We start from the raw sequence: 26363 nt of genomic DNA, 5'->3' as shown, positions 1-26363 counted from the left end.
CAGAGCGCGCGTAGACCGTTGGAGCGGCCGCGGTAGCGAAGGCTACGCGCTAGGTCGATGCTTCGATGCACGTCGAGTCACTTGTTCGCGTGCAAGCGCGGCCGCTTAGCACATAGCCTTCGCTACCGCGGCCGCTCCAACGGTCTACGCGCGCTCTGATTGGTCGGGGTTTTCGCTTAATATCTCCTTAACGAAGCCCCATCCGACATTTTCGCAAAGGAAATTGTTGTTCAGAATCGTCTCAGCTACCCCCCATTTCCGGCTCCTCCCCGAGTTTTGGGACACCCTGTACATAGTATAAGCGCATCTTTGCGGACGTTATTAGTATCTGTCAAGAGGCAGAACACTCGTACACGGACGTTATACATGTCGGAACACTTCTCTCGTCGCACGGTATATACAGTTATACACATTTCCATGGAACAGTCGCTATCGATTGTCGTGACGTTGGGTGAATCCGAGTATCCGCATACGGGGCATCCGCCACTCCTTTCCCTTGTTTCTTTCTTACTGTAGCGTACTGTATCGGTGTCGCGTCCCGAATACGGGACGCAGGAAGCCGATACCGCATCAACTAATAATGTTTTTCGCTAAGAAAATCACGTAGAGTGTCGTGGGTCGTGGGATTCGTGCTTCTTATCCAACGACAAAGCGAATCGATTCGATACACCGCGAACGTTATGCAGCAGTGTTTTACAAACTTTTCTGACTGTTCATCTCGAGCTACCCTTTGCAGTGGCATGGTCAGAAATTTAAAGAGAACGGTGCAACTAAAAATCGACGGTTTTTACATACTTCGACAGCAATTCTTCTGTCAGTAAATCTCCTCTTTGAAAGTAATTCTCCAAAAAGCAGCTCGTCGCGCATACAGTACCCACTCGATCCCACAATTTTTGCGTTAAATCTTCCCCGCGTAAAGTTAATTTCGAACAATTTCCCTCGACCATCTTTCCTCCCTAATTGGAACAGCTCCGTGCCCGAGGGACTGACGAATATTTGCAAGGAAAGACTAATCGTCCAAGTCGATCGCACCTAAGCGCTGCAACAGCCATTAGAGCGAAGAATAAAATTTGATTTCGCGACCTTGTATCGTTTTTCGCCGCATGACTCCGTCTCGCGTCCCGAATCCGCAATAGTCTGGAAACACCGTTCCACCGTCAGCTGATACAAGTGGCTGTACGTGATCCGGTAACGGAATGCCGCTGGAAAAGTATAATTGAATTAATAAACTACGACGAAATCTGGCGGAGGGAACTTATTTACTCTGGGGTTGGCGCAACGGGCACTGCGGAGCTCGAAGAATAAAAGATTTTATGCAAGCAGCAACGGTTTGTCCGTTGGCCTAAATTTACGAGCTTCTTGATACGGGAGGAGATAAAATTACCCGCGGAACGAGAATTGCCGTGTTCCGTTTACGATCTCTGATTTTTATTTCCCTTCTTGCGTTCCGTAAACGTACCGGTCTTTACTGTTCGCTTAAGTAATAGAGTTAGGTTTTGCAGGCAGTAATTAATTCCGAAACGCCCGTTATCTGCGTCACTCTCCCGTGGGGTTGTTATGGTAATGTATTGCTGGCGTTTTCTGTTCGGTGAATATTCCGATTTCCTTTCGGATCATCTAATTGGAAACTTAAAAATGAAAAGGTTGATTTTATTTCTCATCGTAATAGCATTCCATTGTTTTCTAGATTCATGGAAGAATATTCGATGGAAATATTCTCTTGCTGAGAACAGTGTTTTGCTTCAGATTCTCTTCGAGAAATCTCTTCTTGTAGATTAAATATATAATTTTGTTACCAAACAGACGTTTTATTTAATATCGTCTATGACCGATCATTAGATAAAGACGATGAAACACCAATGACATTTAAAGAAAATGAACTTTCATACCAGATGCTTTCCTCGCAATAATTAACTTTGAAAATTTCGCAAGTCTATATCCAGTTGATTAAGATATCAAAACTTCAGCGAGGACTAATATTATATTTCGTTGGAACATCTTGGTACTCTACCCACGAAATTAATTTGACGTATACCTAATTGCTAACCGCGTGTTTACCATGATAATAAATACACCGCTAAAAGCAGTCCCTCGGAATTACCAAGGTACACTTTATCAAAGTTTGTTGAGAATAATAGTTTCCAGGGTTCGCTCGTCATCTTGTAGCAATATACAGGGTGTGACCGGACAAGTAACATTTTTGCGTTTGACGCTTCGTTTTCGAGAAAATTGAGTTTGAAAGTCGTGTGTAAGTTATCATACATTCTCCTACGTTTGCCATAAATACGTAAACATACAGAGTTTGGAGCAAAAGCGGCTGATCAAAAGTACAAAGAATCATTCTGGCGCCCAAAATACGAAATTACTCTCCGAGTAGTAACTTTCTAGTAACAGAATTCGATGAAACAGATCTGTCCGTCGATAACGTAGCACACTCTGTCGATAATACTCGATAACGCGGACCACTCGGTTGGTAAAGTCGCTCTTCGAGTAACCGCGCGACAAACGGAAGCCTGTACGTTGAACAATCCTACACAAAGACCCTCGATTCTAAACTCGAGCTACAAAAACATCCAGTTCAAAACTGCGTTACCTTTTTCCATTTTTCTTCGCACACCTAGAGACTTTCGCGCGTCTGTTGAACGCACGAAACGAGGAGGTTAACCGCGGCCGAACAATTTCCACGGATTAAAGTCGCGAATGTACGAGCACGCCGGAAGACAACCACCTTACCGCCTTACTTTGCCTCTGTATAAATCCCCCGCAGGAAACTTTCAACGAAATACACCTTAATTAGCTGGAATATCGTCGCGGCAAGCGCGGGACACGCGGTTGCTGCAACGACGCTCGCAGTTTTCCGCAGCCAGCATTCCACCTCCCTTCCTCTATTTACTCGCGCCGCGTTCTTTTCTTCGTTTTCCCATAGCGCCTCGCGCGGAGGCGTAATCTTTGAAATGAGCCCGCCGGTTTCTCGGAACGGAACACGGCCTACATATCCCGGCATCTCCCAGGAGCCATTGGCGTACCTCTAAAGACGGAACAGGGATTTTTCACTTTTTCGTTGTCGAACGATCTCCACGGGCGCACGTATTGGGTTACCGGGTCAGCCGCATCGTTCTACTCCATTATTATACCGAGAGAGCTGCCGATCGTTCTCCGATGTTGGCTCCTGGCCATTTCGGGATGACGAAGAAATTTCGAAACACCTGTCGTGAATGCTAATTCGGAGAATAGACTAATTGCTGCGAAGGCGGACTGCTCTCCTGAAACGGATAGATTTATTTATTGGCGGGTCGTGCGCCAGGAATTCTGAGTGCAGCTTCCGGAGACCACGGTCTTATATTGATTATTCGATTCAATCGGTTGGTTTGGTATTTTATTTAAAATTTTTGGGAAGTACAACTCGCGAAGTGTAAATGACTTTCTTGATGGGTTCCTTTAGTTTCTTTCTCATTCGTTTGATCAACATCTCTCAAATCTTTTTTTTTTTCAATTACAGCATTCGTGTCATTTAGTTTTTATTTCAATCGAGTACATGCCTTGAACTTTTTCCTTATATTACGAAAAATGTCTACACGTATCAAAACTAGCAGAAGTAAGTAATAATAGTCAGACACTCGTCGGTCACATATTTACTACATGAATTTTCAAAATCTATATTCTACGACGAAAAATATTCTATTTCGCATTTACAATCCCTTTTTATACGAAGAATCGTCCCTTGTCTGATTAATTGATCCGTCGACAGTAATAAATTAGTCTCTACTCTGTGTACGAATTTATGTAATTATTTATCCAGCTTTCGGAGCAATTCTTTAAATTAATTTTTTATGGCGGGCATTTAAACATTTTTCAAGATAGCAGGGCAGAGATATCGTACAATTGCGGCGTTTTATTTCCAGCTTTGTTATTTGAGAAGCATTTAAATTTCATTTCAAGCACGAAATGTGCCTGTTAAACGAATCATCCCACGAAGTACATCGCGATGTAATATTTCAATCATAGGCGGAAAGTAATATTTTATACGGACGATAGGTCGTAATGTACGTCTGTTATTCTGAATTGAAAACGGGGCGTGATATTTCAATGGCAAAAACTATCGTAAGAGTGATGGTTCGCTTTCGAGATATTTATTCGTCGAACTTTATTGTAGGCGGAATTCTGATGAATGTTTCGGCTGCCGGGACTATTTTATATTTTCAATTGATACTGCCAAATATTGCGTTCGATCTCTTTACTCTTTCCAACCGTATTCATTTCTACGTGTACTCCAAATGCAAACAATTAATGTTGTTAGTATTTTAATTGTGTTTGCTTTTTACTTGTTACTTTTTATAGATCGAACCGAGCTGAAAGATATTTGAATAATCGATGATAATGTATTCTGTTTATCTAGAAGAATTTATATATGTGTCAAAATTACCACTGTCGATATAATAATAAAATGACAATTTAATACGTGTTCACAATTATGAAGATATTTTAATAAATAGATCATCTAATTACTCTAAGTAAGTAATTGGTTACGGTTGAAATGAAAAAGTCAATATTTCAGAACCATTCAGACAATTTTAAGAATTCGACATAAATTTGTTCGCTATAAATCAATTTCTACAAATAAAATTCTTGTACAGTGTCTCTAAATATACATTTAAATTGATCGACGAAATTCCTTAAATTCCTTTCAATAAGTGATATACCTGTACCTGCACTTGCAGCTACTCTAAGTAGATTTCGATGGAAAATTCTAGAATTTTATAGACAAATAAACAAATAGCAGTGCGCGCGCTCACACATCGAACGATCCTGCAATGGATACTTCTGTCAATGGAATAGTATCTTCCTGTAGCTTTCAACGACAAATACATTCGTTAACCAACCATACAAACCGAAATTCGTACCTCGAATTCTCTCGTACCGACACCGAGGACGTTACAGCGAAAAAATCGATCGTCCCGGAGAGAGATCGAGACATTCGCTGCATATTTCTATCATTTTTTTTCCAAGCACGACTCCCGATATCGATTTCTCATCACTTTCCCGCGCTCCCGATCGCAACGGTATCTACACCGGCGCTTTGGTATCCACAGATGCGATAACGTTACTTTCCATTATCTGTTGCAGAGTTTACGCAACATGATGACAGCCAATACAACGGACGCCTGCGAAACCCGTGATCCCTGCCAGCACGGCGGAATCTGCATTTCCACCGATAGTGGACCCATCTGCGAGTGCAGGTCTGGCGATTATGAGGGCGCCTATTGTGAGAAAGGTGGGTTGTTTTACATACATCCAGATGCCATCGTTGTTTGTATACCGTGTACGGGAGAACTTCCGCGTCGCGAACGTCCGTCCTTCGCGTTACCGTTCGATCGTGATCTACGTGGATCGAGCTTTCATGCGAATCCGACCACCGTGGCCCAGTATTGTCACCTTGATATCTCTGGGACAAAGGAAGTCGGACGGAATTCGGCGAACAAAGAAACCTCTGCACGCTGATATTTTTCGCGTAAATGGTAGTTACTTCTCAAGTTTTAATTACATGGCAGAGTTTAAAGGTGCTAATTCAGAGGTCGAAGTAATAATTTTGACGTTCGATCATTCGCCTCGTTCTGATGGGACTCATCAAAATTGGACTAATTTTTGTCAGTCAATCTTTATGTATATAAAATTTGTTTTTGACAACCACGACTTTTCCACGATAGATCGATTAATTTTCAAAACAGAAAAAATTACATGTACCGTACGTAGTAGTAATTATATGACTGCAGAACTATGCCGAATAACATTCTGTTTTTGAGACGTATTTTAAAAGCATTTTGCGCTGAATGGATCGATTCAGGCGATTAGTAAACACTTGAATAAACACCTATTTGATAATGAAATGTAATTAACGCAATTAACACAATAACTGGGGTGCTGTTCTATACAGATGCACCTGATGCGGATAGTTGGGTTTACAATACTCTCTGAATTATTGATTACAATCAAATATAGGGGTACCTTTAGCCAACTACAATTCGATAGTTTGATTGTTCACTGCATGCTCGCTCTAATAACTCTCATAAACGCAATATACATTTGGAATATAAAAGGTACAGATAATAATAAAATCATAATACTCGTTTCTAAATTGTTTCGAAATAGTTGAGAATTAAAATATATTCAATAAAAATATATGAAAAATATTTCCATCGCGAAATCCAATAAAGAGAATATTATTGTTTGCTTTGGATTGAATCGTATTACATTAATAATTACAAAAGAAAAGTTCATATCAATATTACATTATTCAGTGAAAATATTTACATTATAAATTAGAATAAAAACAATTTCACTGTTTGTCGGGTATCTTACTCAATTTCAAGTCGTAAACGAAAACTTTCAAATATGCGTACTATTCGATAAAAATGTTTCAAAAAATATTTCCACTAGAGTTTCTACCGGAATTTTTATTAAGAACAATTTCATTTTTGACGAGATTTCAATTCCATTCAACGTCAAGTTGTAAATTAAACCTTCCACATCCTCTTATGTAACTCAATGAAAATATTTCCAGAAACTTTCAAAAAAGTGCTAACAAATTCATGTCTCGCGGAAATGCTTCGGAGATTTAAAATTCTTCATCCTATTGGAACATGGGAATCCACTCTTCAGTAATGCTTAATGTAATAACAAAAGCACGTTCCTCCACTCTTTAGTAATATTTAACCTCCTCGGATACAAATTTTTCCTCCGCGTCAAACTATAAGTAGCTTCTTCGTTTTTCAAGTTATTTTAGATTTCACAAAAATAACCAAATTGGAAATCAAGTTAACGTTTTCATGTATTTTCATAACAGTTATCATATTTATTCACTCATTTATAATTGTTCATTTGAATATCTACTAATATCGAAATATATACACATCGACTTTAAATTATTTATAATTCTCACAGAATATGCTCGAGAGTAATCAATCGTAGTTACACGTCACGTAAATCTTTTTAATAAATGCATCGTTCCGTATTGAAAGAAGTAATCTTAAGAATCGAACGCAACAGAAGCATCAACATTAACGACGACAATAAAACTAAAATCCACCAATTGTCGTATGCACGTTTTGTTTCTTAGTACATCTGGACTGCTCGATAACACGGTCCCATCGAATTTTAATAACGGTGTTTTCAGTTACCATCGGAAAGTATGATTTATTGTCGCAGACGCGACATCCAATATTTTGCAAATATTTCATGTTTCGCTCGCGCCAATGGCTCGACCCTCGACGAACAATTCAATTAATCGCGATACCGACACGACCTCCCCTCTCGCAATCAGCTTTTTACACCGCTACACTTTCCGCGCTGTTAATCCGTTAATGCCGTGTCAACCTGAAACTTTCCTAAAAGCGATATCGATCATCGTTACGCGGCGCTGTCGATTTTTCATGCACGCACGCCGCCGCTGAATGAACTTTAATCATTTACTGTTTTCACCGTGGAATCGAATAATAAAAATAGTCCCAAGTATCTTCTGTCTTCGCTTACATAAGTTATGAAATTCTTAGAATGCATCCATTTTATAACCAATGAAACGTCTACGTTGGAAAGCAAGTAACATAAAAGTCTGCAATGATTAAACGTAAACTTTGAAATTACAAATACGAGAAAGTAATCGAATGATATTTACACGCGTACACAAGCCGCAGCATTTAAAAAGACTAAAGAACGATGCTTAAACGTGATCCTTTAAATCGAAAATACACGAACGTAGTAAATCTCTGGTACTAGTTTGAACATTTAAATGAAAACGATAGAAACAATTTCCCCTAAGGTCCGAAACATTGTTGAAACTATTACTGTAAATTAATTTCTACGAAGCAATTAGTGTCGCAAATTGAAGGCTCGTTTACTCGTCGATGGACAAAATTGTTCAGCGGAACGTTATGGTCGTCCCACGGCAGCATGTTTGTCAGGCCTCTAGATCAAACTATAATTTTTCGAACAATCGCTGCCGCCATTAACCGTTAATTGCCACTAAATCCTGCGTATAATGCACCGCAATGAAATTAGTGCCGCGAAACATTGGCATTGTAATTTTGTTAGACGACGCTTGCTCGTTACAAATTTAATTACGGCTACAATATGTATACACGGAATACGTATGTATTTTATACGGAATTTCGATGCCTTACGTACATAACTTATTAATATACATTAATAAATTAACCTGCAACCAGCACGCAAAGTACTGCGTTTATTAATTTCTTCTTAAATCGATGAATGTTGTTGTTATTAAAAAAAAAATTTTTTGTAACGTAAATTTTGTTCCGAAATGGTACAATTTAAAACCAAAAACTTTAAAATAATATCTAACGGCAACATCCGATTCTAAATTGTTGAGATATTATCGTACCAACAAAAATTTGATCTCCACTCTATTGTGACCTCGTTAAACTAAATACAGCATAGCAGTGCCATATGTTAATCGCCGAATTACGTTGGTAATGCGGAATATATCGTAGATTGGAAACCCCAGATGCGGGAGGAAATTTCTGGTACGCAATATTATTGCAATTTTACTACCCAGTAATTATTTCACTGGGATATTAAACATGTAATTTAATCCGGAATGTTCTAAATTTTCAGCAGTTGAACCGTTTAATTGAGGTAATCATAAATCTAATTATAAATGCTTTCAAAGTTTTAACGGAGATCGACCATATATTCATTATTATCTGCTAATCTTTATTTGCACGGAGAACGTGAACGAAAATTAAAAGTACCACAATTGTGATATTTTCCAATCGATAAATTACTTATTGTGAGAACAAGTTACCAATGAACAATGAGCTTGCAACTAAGCGTTCGGTCAAGTATTAAACGGCCAAACAAGATCGCCCCAGGAACTGTTTTTTAAAAGCTGTTTTGTGTTACAGGAAATCAGTTCCGACCCTATTCACGGCGCAAATTCCGTTTCTCTTTCATTAAGCAATTGTACGCTGGCCTTGTAACTTTTCAATTGCGTGCGTCTAGACTATTCTAAACGCAGAAAGCTAGCTCTTAGGTTAGCTTTGAAGCTCGTTCAGCGCTGCATTTAAATGAAACCATAACTCCGTTCCTTCGAATCAATTCTCTCTCCACTCGCACTCGCGCATAGTAATCCAAAGGAAGCACCTGATTCAATAAGTCCAATTCAATAAGTCGATCCTCACGAACATACAGAGAAATATTTAACCGATACGAAGGTGACTAGGTTCGTTGTCTAGAATATAGAAATATTACTAGAAATATTATTTGAACAGTATCGTGTATCGCTATTTTTAATTTAATTTCTGTTCAATCGAATTAAACAGAATGCTAACATTTATTTTTAATTAAAATAACGTTCCATGTTATATTCTTATACTGGAATAAACAAAATTTTATTAGAATCATTCCATCGAAGAAGTTATATTTAGATAAAATGTTGTTCCTTTAGTATAGCGTACAATTTAAATGTATAATTCAGACTGTAATGTTTATCGAACGAACAAACAACTAAAATTTGTTTATTCTTTGGTTGCATTGTACCACTGTACCGCAACACCGCATTATTTTCTGACAAAGTCGAAACCTTTCAGATACGAATCACAAAAATAATTGTTATAAAACAGCTTCAGGTTCGCGTTTGACGATTCCCCTTGTAAGAAAGGTGTACGAAGTTTCATGAAAATGTTCCCCTAAATGGTCAGCTACCGGCGCACTTACCTTGCATAGAAATTGCTAACCGTTTTCCAGGTCCGCGACAGAAATCGAACGTCACAAACAGGCGAGGCGTTTTCACGTCCAGGAAACTCGGTTTTCTCCGTTCCGCGACGTTTTATTTCGACGCAGTCGGTTATGAAAATTCGCGCCGTTAAATCTCCACGTCAGTCGCGCGCTTTACGAGCAATTCACGTAGCTCGTTGGAACAACACCCGTTGTTATCCACTGGGTTCACCCTCCGCCATTCGGTGGCGGATCTACAGTGGGTGGCCAAGTTATTAGTTACATGTATTAAAAAAAAGCTCATGCATTCCAAGATCGATCAACCTGGCATTCTTAACGAGGGTGAAATTATCTTTTGACAAGGCAAATTATTACAGAGACCTCTACCGAGAAATTTAGCACGTTTCACGAATAACTTTTATTTGCGATCTTCGATTGGAATGTACAATCTCCAAAAATGAAGATCGTGATTTTTAAAGAGGCCTCTGTGTACGATACTTAAATTCATATTTCTATAGGACTCTTTTTTTGATTCATAAAATATGAAAAATTTGATCTCCACTCTATTGTACTATTGTTAGTACAATTGTAATTATTATTATTGTTGTAATTATTATTGTAACTAGATTTGGTAACTATGTGTGCATGTATGCGAGATCAGGTATCCGAGCACACATTATACAAGGAAAGCTTTTCAGGTGTCCGACTCCGAGTGTTTTGATTTTTGGATATGTTTTAAAGCACCGAAAAAATAAGATATACGTATTATTTTTTATATTGTCCCGTTTTCATATTTAGGGGGTGAAACGACCCCCTAAAGTTTCACGACCCTGTTCTGTTCGGAGACTCTGTAAGCAACTTGCGCGAGAAGTATAGGCAAATTGAATTAGTAAAAATGTTTCGGAATCGCAAACCTGGAACTTTGCGAGTTCCGTGGATAGATCCACCGCACCCTTCTGGTCCTTTTTTGAACGGTGTTTCGTTTCCTTCCTATTCAAAGGCGTATCAATGCCCTAAATTAATCCCACCCTCTCGTTGGGCTCATTGTTGCATAAAATACCCGCCAGCTCGTGCTGTGAATTTGTAGCGCGATTAGCGGAACGTAATGCACGTTCACCGTGTAAATCATTGTTAACTCACGCGTGCAGCGGTTATTTGTGTACAGGATGAGGTATTTAAAACATGCCAACCGAATAACTCGTTCGGTTCTGGCGATAGGAAAAACTGTCGTGAATAAATCTCGTTAGGTTTCGAGGAACGCACAATCTGGTTATCGATCGTGGTGTTCGATGGTTTATATTGCTACCGATATGAATTGCAATTTGAACGTAAATTATTTAATGCATAGATATGTAGAAATAATCGCTAAGGTGAATTTTAGTACGGTTAGTGGTAGAATAGGTGTGAAATTGCATGGCGGGTTGGTGTTTATCAAAAAATTTGAAAATTCTGCATGAATCAAGTTCACACATGCTACTCTAATTATTTATGCCACTTTTATTATTATTAACACAAATATTATTTCTGAACCCGAAAAAGATTAAATACAAAATCTTATGGTTTCTAATATTTATTAATTCTGTGATAATAGATTAAAAATTAATGTGCTCAACTTTTTATTTCAATATTCAGTTTTTCTTTTTGTATACATCAGCTTATTATTTTTCAAATCTAATAAAATCGCAATAAAACAAAATTAATTTTAATACAGGTCGGTTCCATAACTGTTTCGTCGTCTACGTAGTATTCCAAAGAATACAACTGTAATTATCTATTGTAAAAGATAATTTTGTAAGAACACGGTAGATATTCTACGTAACAACAGCGTAATATGTCTGAAATACGTTTATCGAAAACGACAGGATGGTCGCGAAAGGGTTCAAAATCGACCCCTAGGTCGTGTCGTCTGTCTAAATGACACCGTTCGACTAATCGCAATTGCCATGCTCGCCAACGTTCAAAATCCGAACAAAGAGCGTTCAGGGAAGCGAAGTTTCGTCGTAATGCCATTCCCTTTGCGCAGAGGTTTGCTTTAATGGTTTGTCGAATTTCCCGAGGCAGAAAATGGTGACATCGTTACGTTCCCTTTTTCACGCGTTACTCTTCAATCCCCGCTGAGCTCTTCCGCCGAGGAACGCTCGCTCCTCTGCGGTATTTGTAAGAGATCCCAACGGACTGATTATTCTGACCATAATAAATCCTCTACTTCGTTTTTCTTCCCGTGTTCCCCCTGCAGCGGCGTCGCTATTTCATCCTCCGTTCCTCTTTTCGTCCTGCGAAAGTCTGACGCGGGGCTTCAACATGGTCATTAAACCTGGGAAATTACGTTATGTCGCGTGTAACGACCATTTCTGTCCGCCGAGAAAGACAATCGCGCCCAAAGAAAACGCTGTTAACGGAAACGTTGAAAAATTAAAGCGAAATTCGGGCTGACTTTGGGCTTGTTGTTATTGCGTGCCTCCGACGAGACCCGAAAACTCTTAATCGCTCGAGCCGAGGAGAAATAATTGAGAGCAACGGATTTTCCGAAAGGGGATTTAGGATTTTTTTGCTTTGTTGACAAAACACTGATTAAGCTTCTATTCGATGGAAAAGAAAGAAATCATTAAGCTTCTTTCGGGAAATCGTTTAGAATCAGAATATATGTACGCGAATGCAAATGTTTCGATAGAATTTGAATATTCGAGGCTTAGAAATAATTAATTTCTGTTCCTGAAAAGTAATTCCAGAGACAAGAAAATAAAAGGAATCGTAGAATTTGCATTTAAATAGACAAACTAACAACGTAACGCAAATTTCAGGGCCTGAGCAAAAAGAGGGCGATTCTTCGTGCTAAAGTACGTCGAAAATGTTGTGTACAATTTTTTACAATTTTGAGAATTAATTTGTCACACGTACAACTTTCCTTTCGTGTCTGGCCATAGCTCGCTGTTTCTGCTTGTTTCTATGCTTCCAATCTCAACAATGCTACATACTTCTTTCTTCGCTAATTGGTTCCAACTAATTGAAATGTTGCAAACTCGACGGAAAATTGATAATACCACAGCTCGATTTATGTTTTACAAACACCAACCGTAAGTAGATATAATGGGTCATGGCCAGGCATGTTAAGCAAGTCGTATTCTACGAAGCAAAAAATCCTTTCCTGCGAGTCATGTTGTTGTTACACGTTACAGTCAGCTTTAGCAAGGCAAAATTACACCACGCTGTCTCCATTTTACCTGTAATGCTACATTCTCCTTAATCCTGGCCTGTTCCTTGCTTCTTTATGTGATACTCGGTCTCATACGTCCCAGCGAATTCTCGTAATCGATTTTCTCGAAAACAAACACAATAATCCTGGAATTTTATTCTTCGCTGTGGATTCGCCAACCAATATTCTATTTCGCTTCTTCCCATTTCAAGTATTTCAGTGTTTCTTTTAAATGTTTAGTGTTCATATGAATTCTATTCTAAATTATAAATTTCACAAATTATTACCACTTATAATAATTTACATACAATTGCGCATTATGTTCTAAAGTATAATCGCAGTCGTTGATCGAATCTTTAAAGATTTTCTTAGAGAAATTTCTTAAAGAATCTTTAAAGAAGAATTATCAGGAAATATATACATAACTGAAAGTAACAAATGTTATTCAAAGCGTTGCTTAAGATACAGGCACTTTTTGGAGGGTAAGGACTTGGCATCTCGAAGCCTTTGACCAATTTGCGAACACTCTGTGTGTATAATGTTCTACACGAAAAATTGTTCGAGTAAAATTATAAATGTAACGGAACCGAATTTTAAATCGTAAACTTCTGTACAACGTAGCTTTTTCAAGATTATAATCACGTCGAGTATATTTTACCAAGGAAACTATCACCCTTCGCATCATTTGGGTGAATTCGATCGTTTTATGGGTGGAATGTGAACGTCATCTCGAAAGATTTTGGAAAATTTCAATCCGTCGCCTCCCATTTAGAGGATATAGACGCGTCAGTCGTTGAATCCTGGCGTTGATCGATTGTCTTGTGCAGTGGAATGGAAATGGTATGAGCGGGACGTCGACGATAAACGGCGTACAAGGTGAACGAGGAATTCGAGCATCGGCTTCGTTATTGCGGCGGTGGTTTAACCCCTTTCTCAAGACTGTTGATTGTCGACCTACTTCACTCGCTCGCGCGACGTGCACTGCCATATTCACGGAATAATTTAATCCTGATTATATTAGATCCGCCAACGACAAGAATCACATTTCACCGGTTTCGAAATTAGTGCAATCAGAGTCGGACTAGTCGAATGAAATAAACAGCAAGAAATTATTCCCAACTTGTTTACCAGTAACAGATATATTTACAAATAGAACGACGAGATACGCAAGGTTGTCATCGTTATCTCAGAACCTAATTCGTTTAAAGTCTAATCAAATCTCGAAACGAAAGCATCAAAAATCTCTCCCAATAGTTAATCAAAATTTTACACGGAAGCTGTAAATGTCGAACGAGGTTTTTCTCGCGTGCAACGCGGATAATGCAGTCGGAATGGCAAATAGTTCGGTGTTTATTTTGCCGAGCGCTACGCGGATTCCGGAATGAACCAAGTACACGTTGGACTTATACGGCGAATTAACAAAACATTTGTCAGCATAATGAAATAGTTGAATGAGATAGACGAATTGGTGTATACTGGTAAGTGAGAAATGCGAACATCGAGCTCACTAAATTGCGGAGGTGGTATTTCCCTCTTCGAGATCGTTGATTGTTGACCCACTTCTGCGCCTCGTAATACAATATACAGGTAATGCCGTGTCTTGTACAGACATACTCCGCAACTTCCGAGGGAGTCCTACCGGTCTTTTAATGAATTTATCTTTGACAATAACCGTTTCCGTGTTGGGGACGAGAAAATGGAAGTTGGTACGCAAGATCGTATTCTTCGTGCATTATTACTGTCTCAGAAAATATTTCATATTTTTAGTAACTCCGTTTACTGGTATTTAATAACTGCTACCTTCTTCGTGTAGAACGTATAATGTATTAAATTCTAATCTAAAAGAAATCGACTTTTCTGTCGATATACAGGAGCGTGATTTTAGTCTTGACGCGTAATATTCTGAAATGAAACGAAATGAATCTCTGATCGATCGAATCATTAATTATTATACCTTCATTGAGTTTGACTTCCAAGGTTCCGCGATGGGAGTCGAGAGCATTCGTCGCTGGTAATGGAAACGGGTTAATAGAAAATAGTCCGAAGTGGAAGTAGTTAATACGAGCAGTCGGACTCGATTATAATAGCTCCGGAGATAATTGCGTTTCCCGATAATACGCGTTTAATACGTTTCTAATGATTTATGCAATATCACTTGTGTTATATTCGATCGCATTCAGGTCCACGTAAATGGTCCGTTCGTCGCTCAAACTTTTTAAGCTCCTCTTTAGTATCATCCTTAAAAATTAGGTAAATACTATAGTATTATAATTAGGAAAATATTCGATCGTGTAATTTTCTACAATTTTCGATAACATTCAATAATTCTACCCAAGTGCGGGACCCTCTTCTCGACAAATTATCTTTCTACTCGAATCCTAAATAGAAATTACGTTTCGATTGTTCCATAACAATTAATATGTTCGACTTGGACGTGATACAAAGTTTACTAAATTTAAATAATAAATCGCCGATTCTAATGCACTCACGTGCGACAAAATACAACGCGAGTAATATGGGATTCGGTGGCGATAGTTCAACGATATGTGCAAATGTACAACGATCGATTATTCGCTCGAATTCGTTATAGAATATTATACAGACGAGGCGTGAAATCATTTTCGACCCTTATCGATGGAACAGCGATTTAATTGAAGCGATAGCGTATCACCGCGGCGAACAAATAGAAAATCGCTCGATGACTAAGGGCGGACCGGGAATACAGGCATTAGTTTCGTTGCTAGCGTTTGTGGCAGCTGGTTTCCATCCCCACGAGAGATTTGATTGTTGACCTACTTTTCTTGGCGGTGGGACATGCGTGCAGTCGCACAGGAAATGCATCTGTCAACTTACGCTGACCACGAATGCATGTTCCCTGTCTGGATTGTATAACGAGCTCGATGAGATCCACGAAATGCCAAACGAATTCTCTTTCTGGCTTGCAATTAGGCAATTGAAATTGTTACAGCTGGCCGATGTTGAAGCTTACCGCGTCACAATCTTACAAATGAAACAAGTGCTTTTGATTTGTTCGTTCTTGTTGTTTGGAAAGTAATTTCCTGTTTTTGTTCATGAAAAAAAAAGCTACCATACTTCAAATTAAATTCGTTCCAACTCGAATTAAACATACGTACATTTCAAATTAAATTCAATCTCCTCAAATTGATATATGAAAGCTCAAAGAAAAATACATTATAAATTTCTTTATAATATATATATAAATTATTTAATTTTACTCGAATTAAAGTACACCTTCCAAATGTCGTCGAATGCATTTTATTTCTTATATCTATGTATTTGTTAATTTATTTACATCCTTGTATACTTTGTGCAATTACACTTGTTACAAAGACATAAATATCCACAGTTTATTTACGGGTACACTGGCAAAGCGAATAACAATTTTAAATAGCGTATAATAAATAAAGCAGCCCGATTATGTAAAACAACAATAAAACGTGGCCCGATTAGAATAATTGGACTCGTCTTTGATTAAATACGATACCGAACAGTTGCGAATCAAATCGAGTACGATAAAGCTCGATAGTTCCGGTTCTCGTACTATAAATTGATTAACCGTATCGTTTAGTCACTGTCCGCCATTCCGACCATGATCTGGTTGTAATTCGCGATCGTACACGCTGAGCTAATTCAGGCAAATAGACACGTTTCGTTGGCGGATTTTACCGACAGGTTAACATGCCATCGTTTGAAATTCAACTCTGCGCTGTTTCCTGTAATTCCATTTCTCGATACAGAGAATTCGTGAATTGCGCGCCGAATTCAACGAACAAATCTATTAATCAAATATTTGTGAAAAATTGGTGAAATGTGATGACTCGGTGAAATAAGTAACTCACCGAATTGCCTGGAATTCTTTTACATTTCTTTCTCTCTTCGAACGTTTAAAAGCTCGTAATTCAGCGCAATTCGAATACGAATTCGTGTTTAAAATATCGGTCGACCGAGGGGTAGGTTTATTACCCCCCGATGATCGTCTACGCCCTCGCTGAATTTCAAACACAACACGCGTTTCAATCCCCCGCATATTACAGGGCGGTTAACGCTCCGCCAACGATCGAAAGGGAAAACATTTCCGTAGAATTTCGTCCCTCGAGGGGCGCGGTAACGCTTTCGTGAAATCAGTGGAGGGTGGTGTATCAGCGATTCGAAGGGAGAGGATTGTGTACGAACGAGGGAACGGATTATGGTTTTTACGAGGCACGAAAACGCGATAAGTTGTCTCTCGCGGAAGCCCGGGGAATGTAGTTTCGATTGTGTATCGGAAACTGAATTGTTTGCCCCGAGTGTTTTATGCGCAGGAACGATCGTTTACAGTTTACACTGGGAAATAACCTTTTCCTGATTTCTACGTTCGTTGCGTTTATTTGGACACGTTCAGCGCGGTGAAGTGAATTTTCATATCGAAATCGCACGCGGCAGAGCTTTCGATTGTTTTATTAATGCATCGTATTTCGCTAAATTCGTTATTTTCAAATTTCGATAATTCAATCGCGAAAATATTGATTCGTGTAACGTTGGATATAATTCTGTTTTAATTCGTTTAATTTTGTACAACATGTAATCGTTTAATCAGTAGAATTTGTATATTTATATTCGGTTTATTATCTTTTTATTCCGTGCTTTGCGTATTTCCAGGTGAAAATTATATTTCGCAGCTTACTCCGATCGACGCGAAATGTAGTAAATATATTTTACAGGATAGTTGCTCTGTTTGAAATTTAACGCGAGATATATCTTCAAAGGAATCCATTTTGATCCAAACTAGATACAAATTAAACTCGAATGAAATTCATTTTGTTCAAAATGAAATACAAATACGTTTCGAATGAATCCGATTCCGATCAAAATTGAGTACCATACTTCAAATTAAATACGTACATTTCAAATTAAATTCAATCTCCTCAAATTGATATATGAAAGCTCAAAGAAAAATACATTCCTATCGAAAACACAAGGCAAGTATAAAATATCAAATAGTTACAGGAAATCGCTGTCGACAGAAAATTAGATTACGTTCTCATAGTGACACAAGTAGAAGCCTGTTTATAACCGAAGTTCAACTATTCTAAAGTTCAATTATACTAAATTCGAACCCGGAGCCGAAGCGGAGTTCGTTATCAATGGAGCGGCATAAAGCTTGCCACGTGATCGCGAAAGAAGCGACAACAAGAGCGTTAAATAGGGCCCCAGGACGGCTGACGGTAACCGTATTTCACGAGGGAAAGATATGGACAATTAAAGTTGTCTCCCGGGAGGGATGTACCGTAAAACGTCCGCGCGGAATGCACGGAGCTCGGTTTTACCGTCGACTCTGGGTCGTGGCTGACGTCGTTCGAGCGACAGAGGAGATTATTGTTTTCGCGTGGTACCCCCTGGCGATAACTCGCCCTTTTTTTCTTTTTTTTTTTTACCGCTACCCCGGACGAGGAGACTCTCAAAAAGCGATTATTCACCGACGGGGAGCAACTTGCGCGAACACAGAAGCCCCCCGACGCGCACGTCGCAATAATTCCACGCGAAACTGTCCTTACGCGGTTGCACGTATCTTTTCGAGCCGACAAAAAGACCGATGTTCGGGAATTTTTTCTAACGACACCGTATGCTCGATAGACGGGTGCGGTAGACTCGTTGAAAGTGCGTACTTGCGACGGTAATTTCGTGTATTTTCGTTAAAAATGGGTAAACTTTATAAAAAATTGAGAGCGTTTTTGCGACGCACCATTGGGATTTCCTGGAGAGGTGGATCGATCCGATCGATAGTTAAGTAGTTGAGAGGTAGGAAATTAAATTATGGCGATGGTAAGACCGATGAAGATGCTAAGTTTTTTAAATACAAGAGACTCTTTTAACTCTTTTTCAGGGAAATACGTATACATGCCCTCGAGAAATGGGGTCGGAGAAATTTTTGTATCGATTGGATAAATTTTTGAAAAATATCAACTTGTACGGGATGAAGAGACGAAACTTTTTTTATAGTTACAGTTTATTCGCAGGATGGTTAGTTTCGAAAATAGAAATTGAAAAATTAGAAGCTCGTTGGAAGAATTGAATTTCAGGAAAAAGGTCTTCGAAGGTTGTAATTTTTATTTCCGAAACTAAACGTCGTACGGATAAACTGTAAATATAAGAAAGTTTCGTTTTGTCGTTCTCTGTAAGGTGATATTTTTTTTTTTTTAAATTCGATTGTTCAAACATACAAATTCCAGGAACACTCTATTTTATTCATATTTTATTCGTTCAGCTCACACCACTCGTTGTTCTATTTACTGTCGTAGTTCCAATTGTTATCATCGGAGTTTCAATAATTTCTGTCCAGGTGGAAGCTCCGATAATTTTGATCATCTACACAAGTCGAGCATGGTTCAGTTCTTTACTTTCTTCCTCTCCTTTTTTCTGTTTACACATAGAAGCATGGAGCACGGTGCTGCCTACGGCGGGTGCTGGTGATTACTGGGCGTGGGAGTACAGTGAGTCACGCTAATTACTAAACTAAACGTCCACGGTAATGTGGTCGACGTAGGTAGACTAACGCTAGTATCAATCGGTAGATTGTAGTTCCCGTTAATGCATTTCTGACGACCCGGAGTAATTCTTGTGCCCCCTCGATCGGTATCCAATTTACTTCCTCGACTAACCGTTCATCGATCACTATGTTACGTCGCATCTTTCGTTATTTCGTTAATTATCTCACCGGGCAATCTATTCTCGCTCTTGTTATTACTCTATCGAATTCTCATTATTCGCTCGTTCTATTTCGTGTCTTTGTTGCACACAATGTATCGCATTTATTAAGGATATTTTTCAAAGAAGCTTCGATACCATTCGTGTTTTATTGAAAATCGAAGATCAACTACGATCACTTTTGAGAACCTTTTATTTAAGGTAATCGTTCGGCTCGTACAATTCGAAATGTCGATCGAATGAAATCGCAAATATATTCGACGTGGATAGATCAATCTAAATGCCGATTAATTTCTACGAACGTGACAAAGTTTGTGAACATTCCGTCATGAACACAAGATGGTAAAGCGACAAACAAGACGTAAGTAGTACTTCGTTCCCAAGTAAATGGCGCTTGATCACCAAGTAAACAAGCCTCGAGTAGAATACTCGATCTTTTTTTGCTGCATTTTATCTGTGTGCCTTTTTACCATGGACGAAATGTCCAGTAATGTTTATGGTCGCTTTCATTGTAATAGAAACGAGTATGCAATATTTCCTCTAGTCGAGTATTCGATATTTTATATCAAAATATTTGTCTTCGACGCTGAAGTTAATTACGATCGTTTACGAATTAAATTGCACACGATATACAAAACAAAGTTATTCGGTCAAGATTGCGTTAGCACTTTACACAAAAACTAAAGTTTCTTCAGCAATACGTAATGCCAAGCAGCGTTACTAAAGCAAGTTACGAATTTCACCTAGATTTAAGAGCGAAACCAGACTCGCGATTAACATAACAAAAATACAAAACAGCAGCGTCAGAGAGATTAACGCGGGGACTGCCTGTATTCGTTTTAATCTGACAATTAGTAACCATGAAATATAGTGCGGTGGAAGATAAATCTGGTCTTGTTAGCGTGATTAATCGATCTTCTCCGTAGACTGCAAATCCTTCTCGATAAAGATTATAGCTAACTCCCCAATTTATCGCAGTTCCTTCAGTTTCCATCGGCATTGTGCGAGACGCATATTTATTTTCCTAGCCTGGCAAATCGTTAATTAAACTGGTAGGAGGAATAACGAACAGCAGTTTTTCATTTCGTCAAGTGAATTAATTTTATCAACACCTTTGGCAATTTTTAAAAGATCTGCTTAAAAAAAACGCGTGGGTTAACATAGTTGCTCTGAAATTTTCTATGTTAACATCGCGTTACACGCCCTTACATATCTTCTTCTCATCCACGTTATAATTTTATTTTTCATCGTGTAATTTGAAAGTCAATTTGTTTTTCGAACGGATGGAAACGAACGGGTTATTAGCGTCTCGTCTGTTAAGCGATAGGAAGAACTTTATTTATGATTGAGTCACGCGATACAGGGACACGATAGTGCGGAGCATATGGAACAATTTCAAGTACAAAGGTGGCCAGGTCCGCGCGAAATGGAATTTGCTCGAAATTCAACAGCAACGCGGGAATCCCGACCACTCGTAATTTATCCCTTTATATTCAGGTGCGTCGTCAATGACGGCGTATTGTACAAAATCGCACAATGCCGCGGAACTTTATATTCCGCACGTTAATTTCGCCCGTAATTTATTTAGCGTCCGTCAAAAGAATTCAACATCTGTCGGCATGATTTTTAAAAACGTCGTTATTGCTTTACTTTCTTCGTGTGTCTATGTTCTTTACAATTTTATTGCGCACAAATTTAATCGAGTTACTCGTTTATGAGAATACACGAATATTTGAAATAGTGTTACTTTTTTTCTTTTATCGTGGAATATCGTATATATTATGCAGTGTAATATATAATAATAATTATGATATTACTTTATCGTCATCAAATATTAATTAGAAAATTCTTTATCTTGAGATTCTTCTTTACAACATCTTTCCACGATTAAAATTTGATTATCAATCATGTCGCAGGCTCCCACTTGTCCGAAACAAAATTAACTACAGTTAAAAGTGACACTTTACCGACCGGTAGCGATTAGGCATATAATTAAATTCAATTATATTTTTCGTTTTGACATCAATTTTTATTTTTCATTTTTCTTATTTAATGAAAAATCACGAACACGCGGTATTATCTGTACGATACTTGTTACAATTGTAGTAACTTGTATAACGCGAATGAATGCAATAATGATTTTTATTTTGACAACATTAGTGTCATTCGATCTCAATGTTACCCATTCGAATAGTTTTTCGAGTAATGATTTATGTAATATTTTACAGTTCATATAATGTTGGTAGCGTCAAATGTTATGTCAATAATAGATAACAAAGTATCGGTTTTCCTATAAAAAAAAAAGGATATCGATATGCTAACGGTCGATAGTGTCGAGTTATATCGAGCAACTCTTTCATCCCTTCCCAAATAGAATCAAAGTTAATTATTATTCATCATTATTCTCTCGTCGTCACTATCCCGACAGATGGAATTTCTGAATGTCCAAAACCTCGAATCTCTTCCTGATCTTCGCCGACCGAAACTTCCCCGACTTCGAAGTTCGTTTTCACTCCGCCCTAAACCGTCGCGAACCCTCTGTCACCGAATGTCCCCTCTTACACCTCTCCACTCCAACCCCTCGCAGAGGCCACAAAAGCCAAAAAAAAATGAAGCCCAAGAACGCGGTATCTCTTCCTATAAGCTCTCCTCATCCGAAGTACACTTTCATCTCCTCTTCGCCGTTTCCCCTTCGCGCGAAAGGGCAGAGACCACGAGGGAGGCAACGTAAACGCGTTTCCTGTGGACGCGATGATATAAAAAAAAAAAAAAAAAAAAAACAAGGACACGAACCAAAGAAACGGAAAAGAGAACGAGAATAACGCAGAAAAAGAGAGAGAAAGAGAGAGAGAAAGAGGGAGAAAAAACGGATTACGTTTTGCGAGGTCTCTGGGAAATAGTTTGAAAACGCGTGAGGGCCGGGTGGGCGCAGTCTGTGGGTCGGCCCGGAGTGGGGTTGAAGTTCTTCCGTTGCCGCTAGAACGTAATATTCTCCACGGTCGGGATTTATGCCGCAGTGGCGGCGCAACAGGGGTGGGAGAAAATGCAGCGGCGAGGGGGAGGAGGAGAAGGGTACTGGATGGTTCACTCGACTACCCCGTGGCCGGGATGGTTGCTCGTAGATTATAAACCGTCGTTTTGTTGCGTTGTTAGCAGATGTCTGACGCCAGCGCGGTCCAACGGTGTCTTGGGGTGGCGACGAGGGGGGGGGGGGCGGAGGTGGAGGGGTAACGGTCGCTAATTAAATTTTTCACGCGGAAATTCGCGGATACCGTCCGCCCGGTAGGCGATTCCGGTGGCTCGATGAAAAATCGACGCGAGAACGGGCCGGAGGGGGGTTTGTTTCCCCCTCGGGTACGCGAGCCCGTGCTCGGATGTTAACTGCAGATAATTAAAATCGCTCTCTTATGCAAATGCGCGATTTTTATGGAAATTAAGAATGACTCCCCTATCCCGTGCTTCGACGTCGGATTATACTAGCCGGTGGGATTCGCGTGAGACGGACCGAAGGGGCGGGGTGCGTTGGTTGTTCGTTGGTATCGCATTATGCAGCGTTGCTTTATTTGTTGCGAGTAATGCCGGGCGAAATTCTGTAGGTCACTAGGGAGGGGGGGGGGGGGGGGGGGGGGGGGAATAGAGAGGGTGTTCTTTAGCGCCACGGAGGAAATTAATCTTGGGAAGAGTCTGGTCTCGACTGTCCCCTGAATGCCTGTACAGTGGCTGAAGAAAGTATTGGCAAGCTCGCTTCTTTCTAAATATCTTCGTGTGTGAAAGTAGCGAATCGATATAAAATAAATTATGTGTATTCGTGTCGTAGATATCTATGAAACCATACGATAATCGATAAATTAATTTAACGTAGGAAGGAAAACTGTTTCCCGCCATGTTAGATTTTCATTAAGGGGAGGTTACCGTCGAGATGCATGGCACATGCGTGAAGTTCCAGAATTTTTCTTTAATATAAAATATAATACTTTGGGATACAGGTTTCGAAGCGATATATTCTTGTATAATTGGACGTTAAATTTCAATTTTTGTTGTCAATTCTGGCGTCGTTTGCTCTGCGCGAGACGCTTCGCAGCCTTGCTAGTTTATCCGAACCAGAAACAGATTTCGAATTAATAAAAAAAAAAAAATAATAATAAACCCTACGTACTTCTATAGCACGTACACGTACTATACCTACGTACACTGTAAAACTAAGTATAAGTATCAAAAGTTCACTTACCTCTCGTACTTTTCATTCATCTATCGCCCTTGACACGTCCAAAGGATAACCAAACGAAATCGAAAACTTTACGCAGACAAGAGAAAATGAATTCTACGAATGACGAACATCAATTAAAATTCGAACTTATCACCTGGCTACTGCACTTGTTTCACGCACATGACGCCCCTTCATTATTAAACCGTACGGCGCCTCGATATCCGCTGCAGGAATTACTTAACGCGAGTCAGGTGCAACCAATTGCCAGGCGAAATGTACTGGTACCTCAGGAGCTATGCAAATTAACGACTAAACACTGTGTTGACGCAGAACTGCTATTGATACGAAGGGACGAGGGTTGGCCTAACCTTGCCTAAATAGCCGCATCGACATACATTTAGTTTACACCGGTGGTGACCCTCCGATTAACCCTTGCTTTAGTGAGTTGCCGCACGGAATGTTTCACGGTAATCTATTTCGCTCTACGCGCAGTAACGCGTGAAATATTTCGAACATCGTGGAACGGTATCGGGTCGCTAATCTTTTTTCAATACTGGAAAAACGTACTCGTACATACGCGAGTACTTATAAGCCACCCGAGCTACGAAAGAAATGGTTTATTTCTGGAAAGTGCAGCTGCGAATAATACGACAAATAATACTTTTTTTTTTTTTTTAATTCATATTTCTATGTTTATGACCCTGATTCTACAGGAATGTGATTTTTAGTTGTAATGTTCGAGCAATTATAGATCGTAAGATTTATAAGTGAATTTATATAGTACACATATTTTATGTACTTATGCAAATAATATGAAAATTTGGAATATATTTTATTTACAGAATAGTCTAATAATTTCAATATTTTCTTTTGCATAAATGGATCGAGTGTCTTCTTTATTACCGAATACCTTGACATCGTAATTAATGCCACCTCTATCGAAAGTATCTTTTGTCATCAAATACGTTCCTTCTAATCAAATATTTCTATCATCTGACATCTCGTATCGCTAACAGCAATCGAGATATATTATTACTCGCATATGTAAGATCTAATATTAGTTGACCTAACCTGTATATACGCAAGCCACATGCCGATAATTAGGGAGCATATCGCACAGTTAGTCGAGGTTCCAGAATTACATTATAGCTCTCGATCATAATGTTTAGGTTATCAACTATTCAAGCCTGAAGTTGTAATTACAATGTGGCTAACACAGAAAAGTAGTTTAGGTACATTCATTTATTGAAGGAAATATATACATAGTGTTAAGAGTACACGATATGTAGAATTACAATGGTATCGTATGATAGCGTTTACCCATACTAATGCACCATGGTGTTTTTGTTTCATTAACAGCAATTTCATTCGTTTCATCGATGCTGATATTTGGTAATTGTTTCTGACGATACAGAACGCTCCATGCAAATCTTCGATGCATCCGATAAAAATACATATTTTGAACAGTTTCGTCAATTTTCATAGAAAAATAATATCATGTATAGGAATTACGAGCATTCTAGTACCACGTCTAGATTCTCAGTTTTCAAAGTTACGAGACGATCTGATCTGTTGCCATTTTTGACCGAACCACCTCAAGAAAGAAAATAGTGAAAACACCGGGTTCAAGAAAGTAATGAAATTACGCATTTGAACTACTTACTGGTTACTCAACTATTTCAACACCTTCTAACAATCGTCTTCGTGTCCTTCGCTTGGAGCTCGCGACTCTCCTTTTTGGTCTCTTTAAGCTCTAACCCTATTTCTCCCCGTGAAACACCAATCATTGCCAATGTATCATCGGAGTCCTGGATCACCGTGAACGTTGGATACGAATCTCATAAATTACGAACGAGCCGACAGTGACGCGCCGCGAAGCGACTCGTACACATTCTGACCGGTCCTTTGTCTCGAAACTGTAGAGGGAGGAGAGGGTACTGCGAAATCATAAATTCAACAGGGCCGCGGGGGGTTCGGCGCGCATTTCACGGGGTTTTGCACGCGAGATCGAGCACTTACCTATCGCGTTACGATCGCTGCCAGCGCCTATTGGTGTACGGAATTCCAACGAAAAGACATGCACCCTAACGAGCCGAGGGGAACGACACCGGTAACCGATAATAGCTCCCGGCACCCACCCGCAGGAAGCATGACGACCATTCTGTCGTCGCTTCGCGGTTCACCTACCAGCGTGGGTGACTGATGGCGCAACGCCTGCTGTCAGGTCAGCTCTATCTGTCGACCCTATCGAATTGGACGATGAACGCGCTGCATGCGTTAAAGGGTTGCGCCTGGAGCTAGGGAATGAACCGCGGGGCCGTGTGTCGTGATTAATCATGGAGTTATAATTGACGAGTAACGGAGGGAGGAAACTGTTTGGAATAAATGGAAAATACATTTTTCCGTGGATGTGGTCTTGATTAATCGTGGAATTAGGATTGGCGAGTTAATGGGGAGGAGAGTCGTGGAGAGAGAAAACTGTTAAATCAGGAATTTAATGGTAGACTGTATAGATCTTTTTTCTTTGGG

At 39.3% G+C, this 26363-nt stretch overlaps 1 protein-coding gene across 1 annotated transcript in view; it reads left to right on the top strand.

Annotated features, from left to right (window-relative positions):
* Positions 1-26363, top strand: part of LOC128872715 (neurexin-3b) — a 347065-nt gene that overhangs the window by 137415 nt on the left and 183287 nt on the right. Inside the window, exons 3-4 of the mRNA XM_054115691.1 lie at positions 5125-5272; positions 19354-19413. Of these exons, the coding sequence (XP_053971666.1) occupies positions 5125-5272; positions 19354-19413 (208 nt within the window). The remainder of the gene's footprint in view (positions 1-5124; positions 5273-19353; positions 19414-26363) is intronic.

The sequence above is a fragment of the Hylaeus volcanicus genome, chromosome 2 (assembly GCF_026283585.1).
Source record: "Hylaeus volcanicus isolate JK05 chromosome 2, UHH_iyHylVolc1.0_haploid, whole genome shotgun sequence".
Classification (NCBI taxonomy): Eukaryota; Metazoa; Arthropoda; class Insecta; order Hymenoptera; family Colletidae; genus Hylaeus; species Hylaeus volcanicus.
This window is presented reverse-complemented; position numbering and strand designations above follow the sequence as displayed.